Genomic DNA, 24,964 nt, shown 5'->3' on the forward strand with positions numbered 1-24,964 from the left:
TAACGCACACTCCGCACATAAATAAGCAGACGATTTTTACAGCCTCTGCAAGCCATTAATCAGGTTGTCAATCTTTTAATACCGTAAGTACCAGTGATAAAATGTTAGTAACAAACGTACTCACCGGTAAATAGAAGCACGCATATTATAGAATACCGACACAAGATGCTGTGACAAGCTAAAAAAGTAGTAGTTAACTCCATGACGTTATATAGACAGTGACTGACACGGCATGGCAGGTACTACGGAAGCAGATTAGCTACTGCATAGCTATAAATGAAATACAGTCCTCACTTGATTGCATATCTGCTCAATTACTTGCCTGCCGCATCACTCGCCCTCTCTGTTTACATTCATGGGGGCAAAAGGTTAATTGGCTCGATCCTGTTTATCAGGATTTTGATTGGCTAAAATTGTGCATGGTGGATTCGGTAATAACTTTAGTCTAAAGTAAAACCAATTTCCAAATTTTAAGATTAGGACCACTGTTGCTACAAATTTAAACAATCTTGAAAATAGCTATGTAGGCTCTTTTAGATTAAACCTAGTGATTTTACTATAGCCTGTAGGATACAGCAACTCTTGTTCAATTTCATAAACTTAATCAGATCACTGTTTTCTGGTTCATAAGGGAAAGCCATTTTCGATTGTCAATAATTTACAGAAAGCAAGTAAAACTAAAAGAAAATCTTTCAAGCAAGCAAGTTCTCAGGCGCAATACAGTCAAGCATGAGATCTCAGGAGCAATACAGTCAAGCATGAGTTCTCAGGAGCAATACAGTCAAGCATGAGATCTCAGGAGCATGAGAAGAAATCGTCAGTAATAAAATAATAATAACAGGGCACAAATTTAGCTACTCTTAGAAAGTTGGAAACACAGGCTAAGTTGCGCTAAACTTTAACAGAATATGCTTAACTTGCTTGACTGTGAGACGGAAAGAAGTCAGACATTTTGATAACTAAGCAGAAATATCTTGGTGGCCAATTAAATTATGTTAACGCTGCCGTGGTCTGCCCTAGTTGTACTCAATGCAAGCTTCCAATAAATTGATAACTAGACTACCTAATTTAATTTTGAGCTAGTAGATTGTTACCAGCTCAAAATCTACACTCAAGTAAAAGGAAGGTCTGAAAACATCTTTAGTTGCTACCAAGTAAAATGATATATAGCACAAACCAATACTATCAGCTACAATAATACCTTGAGTTGAGGTTTAGTGTATCACATCATAGAAACCTACAATAAAATGATATAATGTATGTTGGAATATACTAACATAGGTCTTAAAACATAGATTTAATTAGCACGCCTGTAGCTGTGAGAGACCCAACCATACACATTCATTCTTCTACAAAATATGGTGCTGATATGGTATTTTTTCAGGTCATACTTTGCAACTACAAATATAACATAATCCTTATTAAGACAACTCTCAATGGTTTGATGTCTATAATGACACATGTTTATGGTAAATAAACTCCTCTTACAACCCTAAAGAGATCTTTGCTGTGTTATACATTTCTGTGTACAATACCAAATTGAGATCTATTTCCGAGGGTCTTTTCAAGTTCATTAATAGCACACTTTTATGTTAGCAAAAAATAGCTGTTATTGGCTAGGGGTTATTGGTGAGCAACAAATGAGTGTTGTAATTACTCATAACTTGAAATTATCCACCATACATTGCTTTTAATAAAAATTGGCACAGCATTCACTTTATTGATAAGAGAAAACATTGGCCAACATTTGAATGTTACACTCATTCATAAACTTGGAGTTGTCTGCTATACATTATTGTCAACAATATTTGATTGACGCAGGGTGTTTTCAACTCTATTGATGAGAGAAAACAATTGAGTGTTGCATTTATTCATAAATTTGGAGTTATTCTCTATACATTGCTTTCAACAAAACGTGATTGCCACAGCAATCACTTTATTGATAAGAGGACGACTCTTAAATGAAACAAATGAAAACATCTTTAGCATCTGCTTAACTCAGAATTGCTGAAAACTTCAAGCTTCAAATATTGACAAAGATTTCACAGCATCTTTTATTGCGCTGTAGAGGTATACTAACTAACCTTCATCAAGGTCTATTAGACTAATCACGTGTCATCAGTTATTATTACTACTATTATTATATATTACTTTATTGGCAGCAAGTTCATTTTAAACAGAAATTATTTCCAAATTATGTCATACAACAGTTAGTCAATAAAATCAAATAATGGTTTGACACATCATTTAAAATCCCGGAATCTCTGCTGAGAGAATCTCTGCTGAGAGAATCTCTGCTGAGAGAATCTCTGCTGAGAGAATCTCTGCTGAGAGAATCTCTGCTGAGAGAATCTCTGCTAAGAGAATCAATATTAGAATAACATTTAACCCGATCATCAGAAAAATTGTCAACATTTTTTAACAATTGCCATAAGAGTTAAAATAAAAAAGTACTTAATAGAAATTTGAACGCTATTCAAGTACACCATATCACACACTAACGCTTGAGCAATCTAGAAACAGCTGATGCCAATTGCACAATTCTTAGAAAGATTCTATAGAGGTTGTAGTGAACTTTACCAGACAATGAGAAGCAGCAAGGCAGCACATGACTGTGCTTTTCACAAGTGTACATGTATGCTTTCTGACATCAGGAAATAGGTGTGAACAGATACAGTAATTAATTTTTGTTTTCATGGAATAATGTAGTCAAAATTATACCTTCAACATACTGAAAGGAGCGATATGGAAGAGTATGACAACTTCTTCCAAGAAAGCTAGTTTAGTTATTTAATACACTTACTTATTTTAGCATGAGTAGATGAACATTTGATATGCCTTTTATAACATTCAACTAAAAGCTGATTAGACAACAATGTCACTTTGAGTTAGGTATAACCTCTAATGAGCTGAAGGAGGTCTATAAACAGGGCCCTGTACTATTATAAAGGTACATAGACATTAATATGCAAGGTGAGAAAAGTCATTAATTTAGCATAAGATGATGTTCATTTACTTTATACCCTTCTTGTTATATAATCATGGATATTACTTATCTAATGATCTAAAAAAAATTGTAGACAAAAGTGTTGCCATGTAGCAAAGGTTTTCTTCAACTCATCAGATCACGAGAATGCAAGCATTTTGAACCTAATGCCTTGTAGACAAAAGCCTTGGCTGTCTTGTATAAACTTTGTACATACTTTATAAACTTTGTTTATATTCTTCATTACAATTTAATAGTAAAAATAATACATTTAAATTCAGAGGTTATGTATAGAAAACATCATGTAGCAACACTCTACACATATGGTTAATCTGGTACTACATTTCTAGCTTGTTTTTCAAGCAGACAATAAAAAAGTCTTGCATTTGACTGAATGAAATGATTTATTGACTTCTGATATAAACACTTAAATTCTGTAAAGTAACAAAGAGAAGAGATTTTAAGAACATGAAATGGCAAAGAGAACAAAAACAAACGAGTAACGCAAAAGAATTAGTTAAAAGAAAGAAGTGTCATGGTTGGCGGTGAAGAGATGTTCATCTGAAAATAAATGCAGTTATAAACACATATGACCAAAGCTAATGGTACATTGAACAGTCTCTCCTTACTGAAAGCACTGGTCAAATTTCTCTGTAGTTTGACCTTCCGACATGACCGTGAAAGAGGCTAGTGGATTGCTGGCTTGCAGGCCAAATGTCTAAAATACATGATTTAAGTTGTCCCAAATAATGAATATAGAACAGACAATTCACAAATTTGAAATAGCAACCAAAGGTAACGTATCGTACATTAAAATATTTAAATTCTATTCTGCTTGATAGTGCCAGTTTTCATAAGTGTATAACAATTTCAACTTGAAAGCTAATTTATAAAAAATAACATTGATGCAGATAATCAGAAGATTTCTGCACCCTTTATACAAGAACATTGTTTTTAAAGCTTATTGGCTGTCCAAAAACCTGTTTCGTGTTAGTAAGACAACTCTTGTTTTATTTATAACATGAAGAAGACAACTCCTAATTTATTAGTGATGAATACATTGAGAAGTGAGAAAAGTTCTAAAAATATTTTATAAAAACTATATAGAGGTTGTTTAGACAAGACCAATTAAAATATGTGTGCATGAATACACAAGCATATAGACAAAATATTGACTCATACTGGACACTGCAATACATATTTACATACGAGGAGAGGTCGAGTTTATACATCTGGCAGCACATTCAATATGTAGATGATTATTGATCTTCTATTATTGATAAGCCGTCATCAAAATGACGGTTATCAGCGCAGTATATATAAACCCTCAAAAATACTTTCTAAGAGTACTTACACATACATGCATGAGGTCAAAATTATAACTATGGATACTTACATGCAGGCAAATGAGTGAATGAATGCTTATCTATACAAACATAAGATCAAAATGGCAAACATAAATACTTACATGTACATACATACACACATGTACATGTTACATACATGAAACCAAAACAGCAACTATAAGTACTTACATGCGCATACATGAGGCCAGATTTCTTCTCAGCCTTTGATGCATTCTTTCCTACCCAAACAATAACATCCTTTCCAGTGTCGATAAGGAAGGCATCCTGCAGTGATATAAGTATACAATAATTAGGTCGATCTATCATGTACGAGAAGTATGATGACACGGACTTATCAATCATGCTTTTAAACCTTCCATTCTGCTGAGCTATGCACCCTAATGATGCTTTCATATAAAAGAACTATAAAAGTGTGTCTTCCTTATGTCAGTAGGTGTAAGTTAACAACCGGTGCAGAGTTGCTCACCCTTTGCTATAAAAAATACCCATCGTTGATATTTGGACATACTTGATGGAAAGCAAGTTCTGGATAGAGCATTTAAAAAAAGTATGATATATGATTTCCTGCTACTTTGTGTTGAATATAATATAATACAAATGAACTAAGTGTTACACTGTCATGAAGGATTAACTAAAAGGCATTTGTCAGGCCTGTTAAATTTATAAAAGAATTTGAAACCAAACTGCCAAATGTTAACGGTAAAGTAACTCTGTGAAAAGTCTAGGGCAATTGAGGTTTGCAATTCGCTTTCAAACAATTGAAACCTGTCTGTTAATGTATGTACAGTTGAAGGTTGAATTCAGCACGTCTCCTTTAGCTAGCCTCACCACCTTGCATTCGCTTAATCATGGCAGATCACATTTCGAAAAATGAAAAATTCTACGGAGGCAATGCAATAATATTATTTCTGTTTACTGGCATTCTACCTACCTGTTGCCTAGCAACATGTATAATTACTGTTATAGCTGTATATAATGTAGTTTCTACCTACCTGTTGCCTAGCAACATGTATAATTACTGTTATAGCTGTATATCATGTAGTTTCCTACAAAGCCATGTTGTTGTGTTACCTACTATACAGCTATATTGTACACAAGTCAGCTCTGCTACCTATAAGTCGGTGTTTTTACCTACAATGTAGCTATGTTACCTACAATGTAGCTATGTTACTGACAATATAACTATGTTACTGACAATATAACTATGTTACTTGCAATATAGCTATGTTACCTACAATATAACTATGTTACTTGCAATATAGCTATGTTACCTACAATATAACTATGTTATTGAGAGTACAGCTATGTTACTGAGAGTATAGCTATGTTACTGAGAGTATAGCTATGTTATTGAGAGTACAGCTATGTTACTGAGAGTACAGCTATGTTACTGAGAGTACAGCTATATTACTGAGAGTACAGCTATGTTACTGAGAGTATAGCTGTGTTACTGAGAGTATAGCTATGTTACTGACAGTAGAGCTGTGTTACCTAAATTATACACACAACTGCAATACTTACACTGCTGTCAAGCTTATCCTTGGACAGCTCTCCGTCAGATATGAGTTCAAAGTTCATCTTGCCGGTCGCATCTGAGATTCTACAAATATTGCAGAAGATATCATATCACACTGTCATCTGCATCAGGAAAAGGAAACTGAGCTCATCACTGGCAACTACTTTTGAGAGGACAACTCCCGCAAGTAACATCGGAGCACCTTCTATGTTATGTAGGTTATTTAGTGACTACAACACAGTATGAAACCTTCCATTCTTAAATGAAATAAATGGTTTTGATCAGCTGATCACTGCGTATAAGTGATCAGCTGATCACTGAGTATAAGTGATCAAACAGAAGAAACAATTCATTGTTATAAAAGAAGAAAAAAAGAAGAAAGAAAAAGAAATGATAGACTTAAAAGAGATGAAGCTTTCTTTTCTAACACAACTGGCGGTGTCTGTGATGTTAGTTACTCACCTAAACATCCTCTTCTTGCCTTCTATGGCTCCATCAACTTCATCATCATCGAAATCTCCTTCTTCTACTTTTAATTTTTCAAAGAACTCGTGCTATAACCAATAATAACTATGAAGTAGAATAGTCAAAGATCTCAAACCGATGGAGGAGGATACTTCAGCTAATGAAAGTTATTTTGATTATAAATGCCCCTCCAACAAGTTTCAATAAAAGAAAGAAATGAATATAACTGGCACTCTCAGAATCCAAAATGAAACGATCTAAAATTAGTAGCATGAAAAGTCTGTTGTGTACCATAATATGATATAAGCAATCATTGAAGCCTACATGAACTCACAAACTTGAAGTTATCTCCTACACAAAGATGTATTTTGATGATTTGATTTTGATTTGATTTTGATGATTTTGTTACATTTGTCTGTTATACGCAAGCAATGGGTTCGCATAGCCTAAATACATTACAAATTGAGGATTATCTCAGGCAATGATCACCAATGTTTCATAAAGCTAATTATGGAATCAGTAATAGCTTTACTCTAAGAGAAAACAGATTTCCAAATTTTAAGATTAGGATCACTGCTACAAATTTTTACAAGTCTGACAAAAACTATGTAGCCTTTTTTAGATAAAACCTAATGGCTTCACTACAGTCTGTAAGATGTATTCGGCAATTCATGTTCAACTTTAAATCCTACTTAGGTTTCTGTTTCCTACGTAGTTTGTAAGGAAAGCCACGGTCGACTGTCAACAATTTTGGAAGACAAACAAAGCTATCTGAATAAGAACTTAATTGTTTTAAAGAAACAAGTTCTCAGACACAATTGAGTAAAGCATGAGAAATAATTATCAGTAATAAAAGACCAAAGCATAAATTTAATTACTCCTAGGAAGTTAGAATCACAGGCTAACTTGAGCTACATTCCAGCAGAAATACCATCTGTCAACGAGACCTCTATGAATAGATCCTCTCACCCCTAATGTAAGCCAGTCAAATAGAAGCTATTACAACTTTTCTATAACTGTCAGACTACGGGACACCATAATTCTACCCTATAACTGTAGCGAACCTAAAAAAAGATCTTCAACTACAGGTAAAACTTCAATGTAACACCAACAAAAAAGATTGCTACTGTTGCAGTAAGACAGGTGAAACTGGTACTAACAGTGGTAGGTGTACCATCCTCTTCAAGAACAGTAGTCATGGATCCTCCCCTCTCAGACTCCAGTTGCTGACAGTAGGCAGCTGCCATGTATTTCTCATCCTGCAACAGAAGATGATAGTCTTAGACCATGAATCAAATTGGAACTGAGTTAAATTAGCGGGAATTGGGCAGAACCACAGGCTATTTATCTCGGAACTTACGGTGCCCTGAATAGCAATAACCCAAAGTTCAGCTTTGCTCGTTGTGTTCAAACATATTAGCTGGTGAACTCAGCGATGGTACGAAACTCACTAGCTTAAAAAACTATCTTCTATATGATTTGAGCCTGTAGACTTGAAAACAGCCTATAGTTCTTATTGTGGCTCATGATTTGTTTATCATGATGCGATATATCTATTGTGGCTCGTGATTCGTTAATTTTAGTGCTATATATCTATTGTGGCTCGTGATTTGTTAATTTTAGTGCTATATATCTATTGTGGCTCGTGATTTGTTAATTTTAGTGCTATATATCTATTGTGGCTCGTGATTAATCTACATACTATAGTGCTATACATCTATTGTGACTTGTGATTCGTATATCATAGTGCTATGTACCTATGTATGTATCTTTTTGTATCTTTGATGAGCAATATTATTCTTTCCTTCATTGACAGTAATCACCTTTATTATTTTATCGTAACTTCTATGACGTCGATGGCTTCGTGCACTGCTCGTAAATAAAGTTGATATTCAATCATTCATTTATTATTTCTTGCTATCCGTCTATCAAGACGCTATATGTCTATTGCAGCTCGTGATTCGTGAATTGTAATGCTATAGCACTACATTGTTACTATATCTATTGTTCCTTGCGATTCGTCTATTGTAGGGCTGTCTATTGCGGCTTGTAACAGGCTTGTCATAGTGTGTAACTAGCCAATCTAACATCATTCACAAAATATGCAGAGGGTCTTCCAAGTAGATTAAATACATGAAACCTAGTGAATTGAGGTTGCTATTGACTATAAAATAAGCAGAGTAATACAAAGAAAAGGCAATTCCAAATTCACCTTGCTCATGAGTCATACTCCTTTCTAGAAGTTTCTACAGCTAGACAAAGCTAGCTGGGAGGCACATCTGATGCAACAAAGCCAGTAATAACCTTTATCTAACCTCATCTATCAAATTTAATCGAAATTAAAAGACAGCGTCAGTAGTAATTAACATGACCCACCTTGGAGCAGTTACGACCATTGAACTGATAGATGGTTAGTCCTAGATCCATGATGTAGACATCCCCCGAGTTCACATTCTTATATCTCATCGGTATTTGTTTTACTTCTGTACGTCGCCCGACCTTTTTGACCAAGAAGAAGCGGGGATCATATTTTCCTCTCTCAACATGACGGAATCCAGTAGCCACACCTCCTTCCATATACCTACAATGTATGTATGTGTTCCATATACCTACAGCGTACCTACCTGATAGTGCGCACAAACCTATATATAGGTCGGTATACACTATCGCTTAAACTTCTCACTGCATCAACAAGAATGCTCGTGTTACAAATGATTAACAAACAATGATTTCTTACGGACACAAATATTGAATAAATATGCTTTGGAAACTATGGCCCAAAGTTGTGCATCCAAACAAAATAAACTTTTACAGTTTTGTTTATACAGTGCTCAAATACTACAGTAAGTTAAAATAATAAAAAGTCACAATAATTAAAAGTCAGACTTTTAAAGTGCTCACATATATTTAGTTAAATTTTCTCTCATACTAGCAGTAAGCTCAATGTCTAGGATTTCTTTTATTTCGCACAGAAGAGTGTTCAAGAGGCTGGTTCTCAAAAACCAGAAGGTTGTAATGAAGCCAAATATATTTCGCAACAGGGCGAGAGGTACAAAGCATATGCTTGGATGATATTGACCTAAATATGTGGAAACAAATAGTGTTTCCGCAGACTAACAGGCAGACCGATACGCACACAAACACATATATTAATAAATTCCACTTCGCCATTGTGTATGTCTGTCTGTAAGTCCGCATGAACGCCATGCAGTGCCATATTTTTTGGCCAATTCCATCCAAATTTCACATGCATATGCTCCGTGCCTTCCTCGAGGTCACTAAAGATATTTTATTTTACAATTCTGTCTGGTTCCTGAAAACCAGCCTCTAAAAGACCCGCCTACAGGTTGTCTGATTGAAAATACAAGAAATCCCAGGCATCACCAGATTTACTCCTAATATTAAGTACATAAAACACATGAGAAATATAGAAAGGTTAATAGACATGGGAAAGTAGACTAAGCACTATCTCTACAGAGATGTGTCCCTGCGGGGCGGGCGTTTGTGCAACGACCCGAATTCATAACTCATGAATACCTCCAGCAATGTTTCATATTAACTTTGCTGGCATCCTTTATGATTCAGATCTAATTAACGAGCTTAATTGAAAACAGACAGCAATTGAGAGAAGGCAGTAACCTGAATTCCAGACCTAATTAGCGCTGATATCTACGAGATTCCAGGCTGTAGTCAGCGAATTAAGTTCAATCACTAATTATGGTGTTATTGATGTGGTTGATTTCCTTGTGGCAACGGATTGAGTATATATCAAACACTCACACTATCTTTTCAAAATAAGACTTGAAGGCTTCTGATTCGAAACCCATAACCTCTCTGTGTTGAACTGGGCCATCATCAAGGAATGTGTCCAGCTCTACAGTCTTATACGCTGCCGTACCATACTCATCCTGTAAATAAATGTGTCAGCGCTTTAACATACTGTAGAGAAATTCACTTAAAGAATCACTTTCCTCCATTTATTTATTTAAAAAAACAAGGAATTCTACACCAGAGGTTATAGCGGCGCATTTCTGTCTCACTTAGCAGCACGCTTTCAAAATAGGAAGGAGTGAAAGGAAAAAAATTAAATAGCTTGCGCGACACGTTGCCGTGTAGGCTTACATATATCGCAAGGGTCGTTTCCCCCTGTCGCAAGCATAAAACTTATACAAATTTGTGAGGGACAAAACTCTCTTAATTCGCGGGTATTCCTGTTTCCAACTTGTGAACTGACTGAGTTATAAAAACATAGGGACGAGCTATTATCAAGCTAAAAGCCAGCATAATTTGTGATTTTGTAACTAACTCTACTAGCAGTAACAAACCTTGTTAATGTAACGCAACTTGGATCATCGGATTATTTCAGGATAAGCTTTTAAACTCACAATAAATTATTATTTAAATAAATATGGCCTATGTTCCACAGACATGAGAGTTCCAGTCTTACTGATGCTCTTCTGTAGGCGCCTCAATGGCGATCTAAAGCTAAATGCAGTCAGAGAGCATTAATTAGCTTCAATATTAGTGAAACAAACTACCTTTGCTAATACACCAAACCCAAACTCATTAATAGAATCACAGGCTAGTCTCTGCTACTGGTAATTACCTGCAACTATCTGGTATTTTTATCAGGTTTTGAACTAATAATAGAGACTTTAAACCACATTCGTTTTTTAAATTCCTATATTATTATGTTGTTGGCACATCCATAGAGCTATCATCTTAGACTAATATCTAACTATACTTACATACAATTGGTACATCTTTAGAGTGATTTTTTTTGCTAATATATAACTTTGCTAGCATTCAGTTGGCTCATTGATAGAGTTATCCTTTTTAGTAATGTATAACTGTGCTTACAGACAGTTGACGCATCCATAGAGTTATCCTTTTTACTAATAGATTACAATGCTTACACGCAAATGGCCAAGCCACTGACTAAGCACAAAAAAATATCCAACCCATCTCTCGTCTGATACCTCGCACTTAGGCTTCTAAAGGTATGACCATGTATTTACCTGAGAACTGTATTTTCCAATCCAGAAATGAAGATCCCAGGCCAAAAGTTCACTATTAGGCTTTGGGTTGTATGTCTACAATGAACACTCCTAGATATTTAAATATGCAAAGTGTCTGTATAAACCTTAGTGTGTGTGACTTGTCATACGGCGAGGAGGACTAATTCAGGGATTATAAAGTGTAATCAATAATAATAATAATAATAAACACATAATAAGAGAGACGAGAAGAAAATAGGACTGAGCTACAATATTCCAGGTTTGAATGTATTTATACAGTTTGGTGAAGTTTTTAACAACTCACCTCATTTTTGGCTTTGTTAAACGCAAAATATTTCTCCACTTTCAAATAGATTGGCAAAGCTTACAGTTTAACGTAATAAAATAATGTTATTATTATATTACCTTTTAATGCAAAAACAACTGGTGAGCTGAGATTCCACTAAGTTTGAATGAAATACAGCCGACTTTGTTTTCAAATTCATTACAGCAGCACCTGGTTAGCTAGGGCCGTGATATCAGAGCTACACATAGTAATCAGTTCCTCCCACATAGCCATAGATTTATTTTACTGTATCCACTCGCACTCAGACCTTGTTTAGTTCACTTCCACAATTGCTAATAACACTGCATTTACTTACACCCCTCGACCCTTCTATTCTACTAGCTATATACTAATTACCTACCAAATGCAGCTAGTTACCTACCAGATGCAGCTAGTTACCATGCAGATGTACACGAGTGACTTACCCTAAGGATGATATAAGAGTCTCCGCTGTAGAAGTTGCCATATTCATCCTTTGGCCAATCACGGATCTTGAATTTCTAAAAGCAGTGTTAATGCATCTTGTTAAAACGCTCAGTATATAATGTCATGTCCGCAGCTCATCACAACAAATATTTGTCACAGTATGCTTTGAGTTCTATAGAACAAGCACCTGCCATACAAAGTCATGCTCTGAGCTTCTCGTAACAAACACTTACCATACAGTGTCACGAGCCAAGCTCTATGTAACAAACATTTTTTCTACTGAGACATGAGCACAGTTGCTCATAGCAAGCACTTGTTATACAAAGTCATGCTCTAAGCATCTCATAACAGGCACTTGCCATGCAGTGTGATGAGTTGTTTCTAATTACAAACATTTGCTATGAACATGAAACACTGTCATAATAAATTATTGTTATAGAAAAGCAAAAATTTGCACATATGTATAATTTAATACTCATTAATCAAAAACTGCAACAATAAATCATTTAATATAAATATGACACATTTATGGTGAAAACAATTTAAAAATAATCTGTGATAGCATAAGAAGGAAATTTCACCTCAACTCTCCAAATTCTTAATCCAACTTCCTGTCCTGCCCCTTCCCAAGCAGGCTCAGTGGCAGCTGAAGCTTCTGCAAGCAATATTTATTATATTGTTAATATTTTATTCTATAATTAATATGTTTATTATTATATATTGTATTAAATAATTGTATTATTATCAAAGGGTCGACATTATGTATTGAATGTACAACTTTTTATTGGCATTGGCAATCAGCAAAACAATGTTTTTTATTACATGCCAAAAGGAACAAAACGTATGAAAGTTATAAATATATAAGTATTATAAGCATATATATAAATATGGATATATAAATGTATATTAAAAAGTGTATTATACTGTTGAGTTCTGTAGAACATTTAATGAACGTATAATAAGAGAGCTGATAAAGTTTACTTACTCTTCACTTCTCTCTCTAATTTGGACCCAAACAGTGCGAGATTTGAGTCCTTCCAGTCATACTTCTTAGGCTTAACAAGACCTTAATAAAGACAGACATACTTTTAAAAAGTGCTGTTACACGATTGAAATATAATCAATATTAGCCTACATTTAAAAATAACTAGCAAAAGTATAAAATCTATACATTACAAAAATATAATATATTAAAAATAAATAAAAGTATTAACTATATTGATTTTAACTATCGTAGCGCATGTTACCATGTTACCACTATCATACCTGCCATGGTTAGACCTGCAGCAGAAATGAGAGGCAATTGCAAAGCTCACCCGTTGAAGGCATGACCTTAAGCATGACCTTTGCCAGCCTACACAGCTTGGAGTATGCAATGCTAATTACTTGCCAGAAGAGGCTGTTTTAGGGTGGAATCAAAATCTAGTGCTGCGCCACTATCACGAAATATTAATGTTATTCAACTTTGTTGGTGTTTGTCTATGGAACACTATGGAATTGTCTGACTTTTGAACATTTTTTTAATGCTTGCACATCAATTCAATGGAAACACAAAGTGATAAGCTGCAGGTATTAGGGCTGCACATAATTGTACACATTTGACATATCAAATTATGATTATGAAATTCAATGATGCTAGACCACAAATTGCAGAATACAGAGGCACAGACATTTCTCTCTGTATTATTGTAGAGCTGCACCAGTCTTAGACATACCGTATTCCATATGACAGAAAGAGCTGCACCAGTCTTAGACATACCGTATGCCATATGACAGAATGAGCTGCACCAATTTAAGACCTACCGTATGCCATATGACAAATAGAGCTGCACCAGTTTTAGACATACCGTATGCCATATGACAGAGCTGCACCAGTCTTAGACATACCGTATGCCATATGACAGATAAAGCTGCACCAATTTTAGACCTACCGTATGCCATATGACAAATAGAGCTGCACCAGTTTTAGACATACCGTATGCCATATGACAGAGCTGCACCAGTCTTAGACATACCGTATGCCATATGACAGAGCTGCACCAGTCTTAGACATACCGTATGCCATATGACAGAGCTGCACCAGTCTTAGACATACCGTATGCCATATGACAGATAAAGCTGCACCAGTCTTAGACATACCGTATGCCATATGACAGATAATCAATCAGCACTAGCCACCATGTGATACATAAAAATCTATTAGGATTATACTGTAATGATACGTGTAGGTGTTTATGTCAACTTCACGTTAGTGAAGGTTGAAATAAAAGCACTTAAACACGCATTAAACACTGAAGGGAACAAAGTGTCTAGCAGAACCTAAACATTACTCGTAGCAAAATATACTTGATCGGAGGAGGTAGTAGAATGAGCCAGGGTAACCTTTAGCCCTGTTGATTTATTTTAGATAGGAAATATATGACCTGCCGCCTACCTGCTGCCTACAACTCAGTAAGTTGAGTAAACTAAGAAAAAGGTGGCTGAATGGGCTGCAAATATAACAAACAACAATTGTTATTTTCAGTGTTAGAAAAATGAAGGAGGATGCAACTCTCAATTACAAAATATGAAATTGAGAATATTTTTTTATTTAAACTAAAACTACAAAAACAAAAAATCTTTGTATTGTATTTGTATATTGTATTTGTACATGTATATTGCATTTGTATATTGTATTTGTATATTGTATTTGTATATTGTATGTGAATATTGTATTTATACATGTATATTGCATTTGTATATTGTATTTGTATATTGTATTTGTATATTGTATTTGTATATTGTATGTGAATATTGTATTTGTACATGTATATTGCATTTGTATATTGCATTTGTATATTGTATTTGTATATTGTATTTGTATATTGTATTTGTACATATTTTAATTGTACGTGTGTATTGTATTTGTACAGGTGCATTGTACTTGTAGCTACAGGTATATTGTATTTCCATGAATAAATTGTATTTGTACAAGTATATTGTATTTGTACGTGTATATTGTATTTGTATATTGTATTTGTACGTGTATGTTGTATCTGTATTGTATCTGTGCATGTAAAATGGATAAAACGCACCCAGAGGTTTTTTTTAAACCAACACTCTCAAAATCTTTGGGTTTGAATATTTAGCTGATGACATCAGATGATTTACAGACTTCAACCTAGTGTAATATTAAAATAACATACTTGTATATTTTTCACTACTTTACTCATCCAGGACACTAGTTTAATGATATACGGATGTCAAAAGCAACTGCATCATTTTATTTATAAAGACAATTTGTTTTTTAAACAAAACTGACTCTACTTGATGTGAGTTTGTTTATATCCTTTTTGCTAATTAAATTGCTCAATTGAACCTTTCGTGTTTGACTTGCATAAATAAAAGATAGGCTTTTCAGAAATAAAACCTGCTTCATTTCTCAATATAAATTGCAGCATTTTACTAACCTAATAGTAAATAATAAGAATTTAAATTAATACTCTATCAAATTTATTGTGGTCAGCAGTCAAACAGGACCATCATATGTTACGTTCATTTAGGTACAGTTTATCTTGAGACTTTTGTGTATGCAGGCGTCTCTCGCGCGCCCGACTATGTTGAAGGAACATAATTATATTAATGGATCACATTTCTTACTCATTTCTGGTCGTGCAAGTTGGCTGTATATCGCATTGCACATCAGAATGCTTGTGGATCTACTGTTTAATATTAAGAACTTTCATGATTCAACAGCCATATAATATTATAATAGTTAGTGGAGTTGGGCTACTACCATTTTCACACAAAGTGCAAATGAGAGCCAAACACATGAAAAGCGTTATAAAATATTGCTTCTTGCACATTCTTTATTGGTGTGATCATTGCAGTTGGTCATGCGAAATATGAACACCGGTTTGCGGGTTTTTGTCACAGGTTAGCCCACTTTTTCCTTTTGAATGAACAAAACCATAGGTGAAGGATACTCTTTCCATGCTTGCAATTGAGTTGATTGCAATAAGGAATTTGATGTCATAATGCCATTGTTAAAAATAGTAGGAACGGGAAAACTGTAACAGTTGCTATTTCACCATTAATCCTGCTAAGATTTACTAAATAAACTCGTAGGTTGTAACTCGAAAGGTGCCAAGGTAGCCTTGCACCACACAAGATGTCAACTATCTCTATCACACTCATTATTTCGTGACAGAGTAGTGTTTATTGTTTACAGTCTGTCACAATGTTGATGTGTGTACACACATCAACATTGTGACAGACTTGTGGTGTGTTGACGTGTACACACATCAACACAAGATTGTTTGTCAAGAAACACTGTTATTTGCAAAATTATCAAATTAATGAAAACTATCGTGATTTTTTCCCGGAGCAAAATGTGATACAAATATGCCGCTATGAAGGTTCTAACCAGGAGGTTCTAATCTTGCGTTGCGAAAGATGGTGCGGAGTCTTTCACAATGCACGTAGTAGCCTACTTGTGTTTATAAGATATGCTAGCAAATGAGCCCAATCAATAATTCCTGGATCTCATGAGGTAGCAGCGCTGATAATAAACTAACTAATACAAATGAAAATATAAAAAACAGGTTAATACTTAAAAAACGTTTAATACATGAATGTTTAAAACACATATTTTTAGACATAAATGTATAAAAATAGGTGTTTTTAGTTCTGAATTATAATTTAAAATTTCATGTCATCTGTTGATCTTAAACAACGATACAACATTTAACGTGCAGATGTCTTGAACCAAAATATTGTTGTACAAGTCAGCGTTGACTAGCCACTTGTAAATGGATTTTGTGTACAAGTTGTCTTATACTGAATAAGTAATACTTCTCGTGCACAACTATAATTTTTGCAAGCAATGTGATCGTTTGACCAGTATGGCTCTTTATTATTCCAGCTCTATTTATAAGCAATACATTGTATAAGCAATAGGTATACAACCAAATGCAATGCTGAAATGACTTTACAAATACATACATGAAATAAATTCCCAAACAGTTACACTTTTAAATGCAAAATTTAAATAATGTATATTGCATCCAGCTGTGCAGAGGTTAAAATCGATGTTACTACCCTGTTGTTTTTGAAGGGAGTGTAGTTTTTTACTTTGTCGCCTGCTGGATATTCAGTCTCTCACTAGGATTTTTTGTTGCGCTTCTCTTGCCCTCAATTGAAAGACTGCAGTATAATTGTTTACTTAGTGAGTTGTACGATAATCAATTGGCTTTGCTTTCAATCAAAGTAGGCTTTGATGGAATCCAATGATAACTGGACACGTGTGGCGATTAGGAAAGCTGGGTTTAGTAATAAGGTATAAACAAGCGTACTTACATTAAGCTGTAGCAAAGAAAGTACATATCTATCTTTCTTGCCACTTCTATATATACTCTTAATACTACCCAAAACTACCTAATATTACCTAATCCCCTGACTTTATTCACTCACCGTAAGTCCTGCAACCACCTCCAACTGCTTTGAGCTCCGACACCAATATAGCCTGAGCCCCACAAATCGCGGAATACAGCAAGCAAATTCACCGTAATATTGGCCAATATTGAAAAATAATTGTCAAACAGTGCCACAAAAATACTCTTAAAGCAAAAACCTTAATGATGTTCGTTTTTTTTTTTAAACTTTTTACTGTAATAAAATATGCCAGAGATATGACCATTCTGACAGTTTCGAGACGGACCCCCGAATGTTTGTACGGTAATAGTCGTAAAGTTTATACCTGCGCGCTCTACTCCATTTGTTTACTTTGTTAAAATTACGTTTTGAGCTCTTTATGCTAAATGGACGCAATTTTTCTCACGAGCAAATTGCTAAGTAGCTTACAACATTTTATGTTACAAACTTGATTCGCTACTTCATTTTTACAGTTTGTTTAGCAGAAGCAAACGTAGGACTCTCCGACATGCGAAACGCTACTCGAAGGGTATTTAAAAAAGAGATCGAGTTCATTTTGTTATAATACGTTACACAGCGACTAGTACAAAAATTTACTGATACATCCATGATCGAACGCTACTATCAGGAAAGCATTTTGCAGCATATTTAAAACAGCTGGGTTAATCCGAAGAAAGGTATGAAAGCTTGAATGTTGCTTACATAAAGGAGCGTGTTTTTGTGCTTTCAAAGGTATTGGCTGTACCAACATGTAACTTCTATTCATTAGATCGTTGTTTTTATTTCTTATTTTATCTGACATAATTAGGTTATTGCATGTTAATCGCATTAGGTAGTTGGCCGATGTGCTATATTACAGAAGTTTGATGATTGCTCATATTTTCTTTTACCTTTTTCAGAAAAAATTTTTTTGCTACCTAGTATTGTTTCATGCTATAGATTTTTTTGTACAGATTGTTTATTCAGAAAAGGTAGTTGAAAAGTTGTTTAGATTGTAATTTTTAATAAGATTACAGCTGGTTTGTCCTAAACCTTTAATACACTATCTTATAGTTTCAAGCATATATGGTAGGAATTTACTAGCTATTTGGTATTAATGAATTCAATCATCTATTTTGGTATTGGTTATGTTTTTCTAATTGCTTGTATCATATTCTTGAGATTAAGAGTTCAGTTTTGTTTTTAAGTAGACCTACGTATATAAAAAGTAAAAAATATAAAAGGATAAAAAATATCGAAGCTAATAAAGTAAACAAAATTTATTTATGGAACTGAACAACTCTCTAATGGAGTGGATGGCTCTCAAGAGAGCCGTCGGTGAGCCTCTCTTGAGAGCCATGGCTCTCAAGAGAGCCATCGAATGAGGCAAGAAGGACAACTTCGAGACATATATTGTTGTGTCGACAAGTCGTGTTTATTTTGAAGGATTAGATTGCTATTAGCTAGTTTTAACTACTACTTGGCGGGATTACTTATTGCTCAAAAATTACGTATGCAAGACTAAGCAGTTGTGAGGAGCATTCAAACTTTGCCAAGTTGTCTATAACAAAATTCTTTACTGACACTGAACTCAGTCAGTTTTAGGTTGCTGACTTGTAGAGACTGTAGCTGTGGCTCACCGTAGTTGGTTGGGCTATCTCTTGAGAGTGTTGATCCTTGAATAAATGCCAAGCAAATAATAATCACAAATAGAAACATGCTCTACAAAACTGTAACAAACATTTTGGGTGGCAAAATGAACATATAGGCGACATCATAATCTAGAGCATACTGTTTACCCGTTCGCGCCTACCTGCCATGACATATATTATTATAATATGTATGATATTATATATACATATTGTAATGTTATAATAATATATATAATGTATACTTATTACATTCTGTTGATATTTTTTATATTCAACAAGAACTCTGTGTTGTGATAAAATTAGATATTGAGATCTATTGCCCACAAAACGTAACACTTACTCATTATAGTTGCACACAGTATAGTAGACAGAATCCAACCAACACTAAGCCCAGCTCTTTTTCACTACATTAGTGTAGACTTCACCTAGTTTGAGGTTTTCCATTCATTTTCAGACATTTTTTTTTTTCTTCTTTAGATTTCTTGTAAAATATACAGCGGACCTCCACCATACGATATTAATTTGTTTCGGTGTTGGCATCGCAAGACGATAATGTCAGATAAAGGGGTATAGAAACCCATAGTAATTATCTAATGCAAACACCCCCTGGTAAAAAAACATCAAAGTTTCATATATGTACTGTACTATACATTAAAAATTAGTAACAAAACAATATGTTAACTTTAGTAGCTATAGTTACCTACAGTGACTTTAGTGTATTTAGTGGTTGTGATTTGCAATAGAGTATAACATTACAAAGTGCTATGTGCAGTACGTACCAGTACGGTAAAGAGTTCTTACCTCCGAGACTGACCTATAACATAGATTGAAGTTGAATTAAATGAACTTAAAGCTAAGTTTTAGTATGTGTTACAAAATTGAACTTTAACTTGATCATCGTCCAAAATTTTATCACCTATCTGTTTCTGGTTTCATTTTTACTGTTGCAGTAACTTATACAATAATGCTGAGCTGAGAGGCATTCGGGCATTTAGGGAGGGATTTCGGCTTATAACATATCGCATCTTCATTATTCTGGCGTATTCAGCACACCAACTGCCAAATTTGAAAATCGAGAAAATCTTTTGTTGATGGCGTACAGTAAAAAAATTTTGTATGGCGGGTACCAAAAAGCATCGTGTTTCCCATTGTAAGGCGAAAAAATTGTATGAAAGGGACATCATAACCTAAGGGTGCCCTGTAGCTGGTTTCATTAGCGAGAGCAGCACTTATTGCAAAATAATATTTGTATATGTTGGTATATTCAGGAAGTCACTATATTGGTGAGTCAGGTGTTAAGTTATATAAGACAAGTATTCATCAAAACGTCTCTTTTGGAGATTCAATGGCGCTTATGAATGGCTCGGCACGCTTAACTGACCAAATGAAGCCATCATTTGCTTTAGAATTTGATACTATTCATTGAAATTTTTCCTGATCATTAGATTCATCTAGCCTTATATAGAGTTGGTGTAGATTATTGAGTCTATGTATATAGAGTTGTGCATCTCTTTATGGACTTTGGTAGATTTATCTAGTTTTATATAGACTTGGGTAGCTCTCTGTAGATGTATGTAGATTTATTTAGTTTTATATAGACTTGGGTAGCTCTCTGTAGATGTATGTAGATTTATTTAGTTTTATATAGACTTGGGTAGCTCTCTGTAGATGCATGTAGATTTATTTAGTTTTATATAGACTTGGGTAGCTCTCTGTAGATGTATGTAGATTTATTTAGTTTTATATAGACTTATGTAGCTGTATCTATATTCATGAAGGCTAAGTAGACTTACTTAGCCTTCTGTAGATTTATCTAGTTTGATAGACTTGATGTGGAATGGAGCAAGAAAGAAAGAAATGGTTCCTCCAAATTTACTTTTGTATTGAACTGTACTTCAAAAGATTTTTAGAAAAAACAAGTCACAGGGAAAACACTGCTAACATAAGTCTAAATCAAAACTAAACTTTGTTTGTAACAGAGAGTTACAGCAAAAATTGCTTGCACAAAACGCTTGAATGCAGCTTTGTATCTGGTATGCAGAAATTGCATAATGATAAACTTTTATTTATTGCATGCTCAATTCACTTTTTTATTGAGCCTAGACTTTTGTTTTTGTGTATCTCTGGTCAAGCGACATTAAGAATATTTTATTAGTGAAAAGTATTATCATTATTAGTTTATTTTTACATTTGAGTTTTTACAAAATTTTCTAAAATGATTTATCGTAAGGCATATGTAAGTACCTGAGGCTTTTATCGCCAGGCTGTACAACTGTGAAACGAGTTGTACAGCATACAATATATGAATATATGAATATTTGCTTCAACATGTGAGTGTTTAATTTTAATTAAAAATTCACTTCGTATGTAGGGGTTTTATTGTCTCAACAATTATCTGGTAATGCTATGACAATGACTAGCGCTTCCAGCATAGCTTATTCTGATTAAATTACACATAATTTAAATTAAACTATTAAATTAAACTATTAAACTTTAATTAAATTTAATTAAACTTACACATAGTTTTAGTAGATTTTATTGGAAAGTATCAGCATTTTTCTGTTTTTTGATTTTGATGCTTGAGGCCTGATCTGCTTGATCTGCTTGATCTGCAGATCTGCTTGATCTGACTGCCAGAGTATTTCAAGATTAAAATCAATAAAATTTGATTGCGATCAAAATGCTCAGAAGAAAAACACAAACGAAATGACGTGACTAGTTGAAGGTCGTCTGACTCATAGTGCAAGCTGATTTTTTTAGCTAATGATTCCATGACTCAGTTAATCCACAAGTTTGCATCTTCCTCAAAATAGAAACAACAAAATCCGCAATTTTTTGTTGAATGTTTCATGCTTGCGAAATGTGAAAACAGCTCAAGCAAAAGCTGTTCTATTATAAACATATTTCTTATTCTTATTCATTCTTATTCCAATTCGAGCAGTTCTGATTGTATCGCTATGACCTCTGGCATACAAGTCCTCTTTTTTCAGAAGTCACACAGCATGGGAATGTTTACTGAAACACATATTGCATAGTAACTCAATGTGTGCACAGCCTAAAATGTGCATCATGGAAGCAGTGTGTGTGACTTTGAACTAGTAAGAAAGAGTAACTAGTAAAGAATACACTTCATCTAATATCACTTTATTAAATCTTCATTTTTCACAGCAGTCTTTAGCTGTTGCACCTACTCACCATGTGCATTACCTTTATTGTGTATAGTTTTTCTAATTTGATTTTTATAATTTGATATAACACAAATTTATTGTTGTTTGTTTTTAGGTTGAGCAGCATGCAAGTGCTTAGAATTTTCTTCGTCACTCTTATTGGTGAGCTTGTATTCTTCTCGTGTTGTACATTTTTTTTGTAAGTTTTCTTTTATAACATGGTTTATCTTGCCGAATAAAATGGGAGGTATTTATAGAGGATTATGTACAGCATAAATGTATTCATTGGGTTATATCATACATACATACATACTATATATGTTTGCGAATAAAATTATACCTGATACATATCTAGTTATTCATTCACTGCGTCTCTGTGTCTGGAAGATATCCTTAGCAGTGGCAATTATTCTTCCATAGGTGTGATTGCACATTGGTTTCCATACCGTTAAATGTAATTTTAACAATCAATATGCTGCATGGTACATTTTACTAGGTTGCTAATCTAGTTTGGTTTTTTATCACTGCTAATTAACTGCGTGAGTGATTTTGTTGAATGTTATTTAGTAGTATATAGTAGTACAGTATTATATTGTATTATTTAGTATTAATATGGTAGTACAGGTTGGCATTCATTTCCCACAAAAGGCCACAGATGGTAGCAGGAATGATATCAAACCTTGCATTGCTCTCTGCAACTGAGTATGTCTCCAGTCATCGAGGTTCCCTTTCCGACAGACTCAGACATGTTCAGTCCAGATCACAGCGCTATTATTTGTACAACAAATAAATAATGCTAATAAAAGTATGCACAGCCTCTGCTAGCACTAACTAAAGCTAGCATCATACTCAATTTTGAGCGATTGCTCACGCAACACACACAGACAGTACACACACAGACATGGTAGTAGGTCCTGTTCTTTTAAAGAACAGACGTCATACCAAAAACTTTCCTCAAATGGTTGTATTTGTTGTCTTAGACTTTTTCTACATAGAAGAATGTACCAAAGCATGTGCTTTGGTACAGCCTTTGAAGCACGGAACCTATATCTATGAAGCATGGAACTCAGAGATTGCTACTTGTTGTATGTAATAGGGTGGCACTTTGCTTCAGGATGCAATCATTGTCATCATGTCAGTCTGATAGTTGGTAGATTTAGACACGACAAAGAGACATTTGTGTGTTGGACCAATTCAGTGAAAAAAAATGAAGTCATTGCTCGCTTGTAATCCAATCCGTAATTTGGGTCGCTAAATAATGTTACTGTTGGCCAAACAAGATCTTGAGTGAAAGACATGAAACTATTCAAGTACATTTCATTTGTATCTAACAGGTCAAGCCTGAAGTAGGAATTCCAATCAGGACATTTTAATTTTTACAAGCCGTTTGATTTTGAACCGGAGTTCAGTGGTTGGTACGCTGGCAAATAATCATAAGGTCAGTGGTTCGAATCACAGAAGGACTGTTGGTGGTGTTAGGAAGAGCATCCAGTCACAATTACTCCTGTGCCAAATCTCATGAATGATTAGGCAGAATATATTCTGTATTAGGATATTATGTTTGCAGTGGCGACCTCTAAAAGGGAAAGCTTAAAGCAGGAAACAAGTTTTTTCACTAATTGAATCGCAATGTCTTTTAGTTCTCATCTCATGCTGGCACGTAGTTGGGTGTAAAGTCAAATATCTGCTCAAATACTGTTCATACACGGAGTTGTCTTTCTTCATACATTGAGTTGTCTTTGTTCGTACATGGAGTTGTCTTTGTTCGTACATGGAGTTGTCTTTGTTCGTACATGGAGTTGTCTTTGTTCGTACATGGAGTTGTCTTTGTTCGAACATGGAGTTGTCTTACGAAAAGATTTAACTGCATAGTCTAGATCTTTTTGACCGCCATTCATTCACCCTTTTATTTAAACCAAAGCAATTGGGTTACCATACAGACTGAATTGTAAACATGCAGCTAAAATTATACAACATGAAATTATATTCATGTTTTTTTCAGCAAAAAAAAGCCCAGTGTTTTCATGAGTTCTTTTATGCAAACAACAGCATAGCACATATTCTCTTGAGGCATGGTTTTTTTTCTTGTATGTCGACCTTAACTATTAGGAGATGACCACGCTTGAAATGCATTTGGTATTTTTTATTGCGTTTACTGGTTTGCGACACAGCGGTTGTGTTTATAATTACTGAGTTGGTAAGTTGTACTTACAGATTTCATACCATCTTTTTTATAAGAATTGAGAGATGCTAAGATTGATAGTTTACATGGTCACAGTTTGCTTTATGTATCTATTTATTAGCTTGTAACTTGGTCTTGTATTGCTTTTAGGACTGACTGCGGTTTTAGCTGTATATCCTTACTATGGTAAACTTTTGCAAGAAGGGTGGACAACCGAAGCATCCCCAGAAGCATTGGCTGGAGATATTTATGTTGTGGATGACACTAGGTTTCAAGTGATTCAGTTCACGCTTACCAGCTCGTTTGAGAGTGAGTTTTCCTGACTTTTATAGAGATGCCAACATGGAGTGGTAGTAGAGAATAGGTACCATAGAATACTTGTGTAGCCTATAGGTAACATATTTCTAGCATATCCTAGACACTTTTTATCAGTTATGGACCTTGTCAATTTTTGTCAACGCTTTTCTCT

The 24,964-nt window shown here is 34.5% G+C and overlaps 3 protein-coding genes across 5 annotated transcripts in view; 1 reads left to right on the plus strand and 2 right to left on the minus strand.

The window, feature by feature from the left end:
- The window catches only part of LOC137388778 (uncharacterized), a 41,074-nt gene extending 40,772 nt beyond the window's left edge, over window positions 1–302 (minus strand). The window contains exon 1 of the mRNA XM_068075228.1: window positions 125–302. Coding sequence (XP_067931329.1) covers window positions 125–203 — 79 coding nt within the window. The 5' untranslated portion in view covers window positions 204–302. The remainder of the gene's footprint in view (window positions 1–124) is intronic.
- A 3,069-nt stretch (window positions 303–3,371) lies between these two features.
- LOC137388779 (gelsolin-like protein 1) lies at window positions 3,372–13,466 on the minus strand. Of its 2 annotated transcripts, none has more exons than XM_068075229.1 (12): window positions 13,420–13,466; window positions 13,089–13,169; window positions 12,685–12,758; window positions 12,103–12,177; window positions 11,353–11,427; window positions 10,115–10,242; window positions 8,711–8,915; window positions 7,495–7,593; window positions 6,332–6,423; window positions 5,875–5,953; window positions 4,522–4,617; window positions 3,372–3,704 (listed from the first exon to the last, which is right to left on the minus strand). In XM_068075229.1, the coding sequence occupies exons 1-12, from the start codon at window positions 13,442–13,444 to the stop codon at window positions 3,612–3,614; spliced, it is 1,122 nt and encodes a 373-aa protein (XP_067931330.1). In that variant the 5' UTR covers window positions 13,445–13,466; the 3' UTR covers window positions 3,372–3,611. The 2 variants fall into 2 exon arrangements, with proteins under 2 accessions (XP_067931330.1, XP_067931331.1); XM_068075230.1 differs by lacking the exon at window positions 13,420–13,466 and adding an exon at window positions 13,370–13,382.
- A 4,564-nt stretch (window positions 13,467–18,030) lies between these two features.
- Window positions 18,031–24,964, plus strand: part of LOC137387205 (protein Skeletor, isoforms B/C-like) — a 45,027-nt gene continuing 38,093 nt past the window's right edge. For both annotated transcript variants that reach the window (XM_068073544.1, XM_068073543.1), the window contains exons 1-3: window positions 18,031–18,192; window positions 22,429–22,475; window positions 24,646–24,804. In XM_068073544.1, coding sequence (XP_067929645.1) covers window positions 22,439–22,475; window positions 24,646–24,804 — 196 coding nt within the window. In that variant the 5' untranslated portion in view covers window positions 18,031–18,192; window positions 22,429–22,438. The remainder of the gene's footprint in view (window positions 18,193–22,428; window positions 22,476–24,645; window positions 24,805–24,964) is intronic.

This window comes from Watersipora subatra, chromosome 2, assembly GCF_963576615.1.
Source record: "Watersipora subatra chromosome 2, tzWatSuba1.1, whole genome shotgun sequence".
Lineage (NCBI taxonomy): Eukaryota > Metazoa > Bryozoa > Gymnolaemata > Cheilostomatida > Watersiporidae > Watersipora > Watersipora subatra.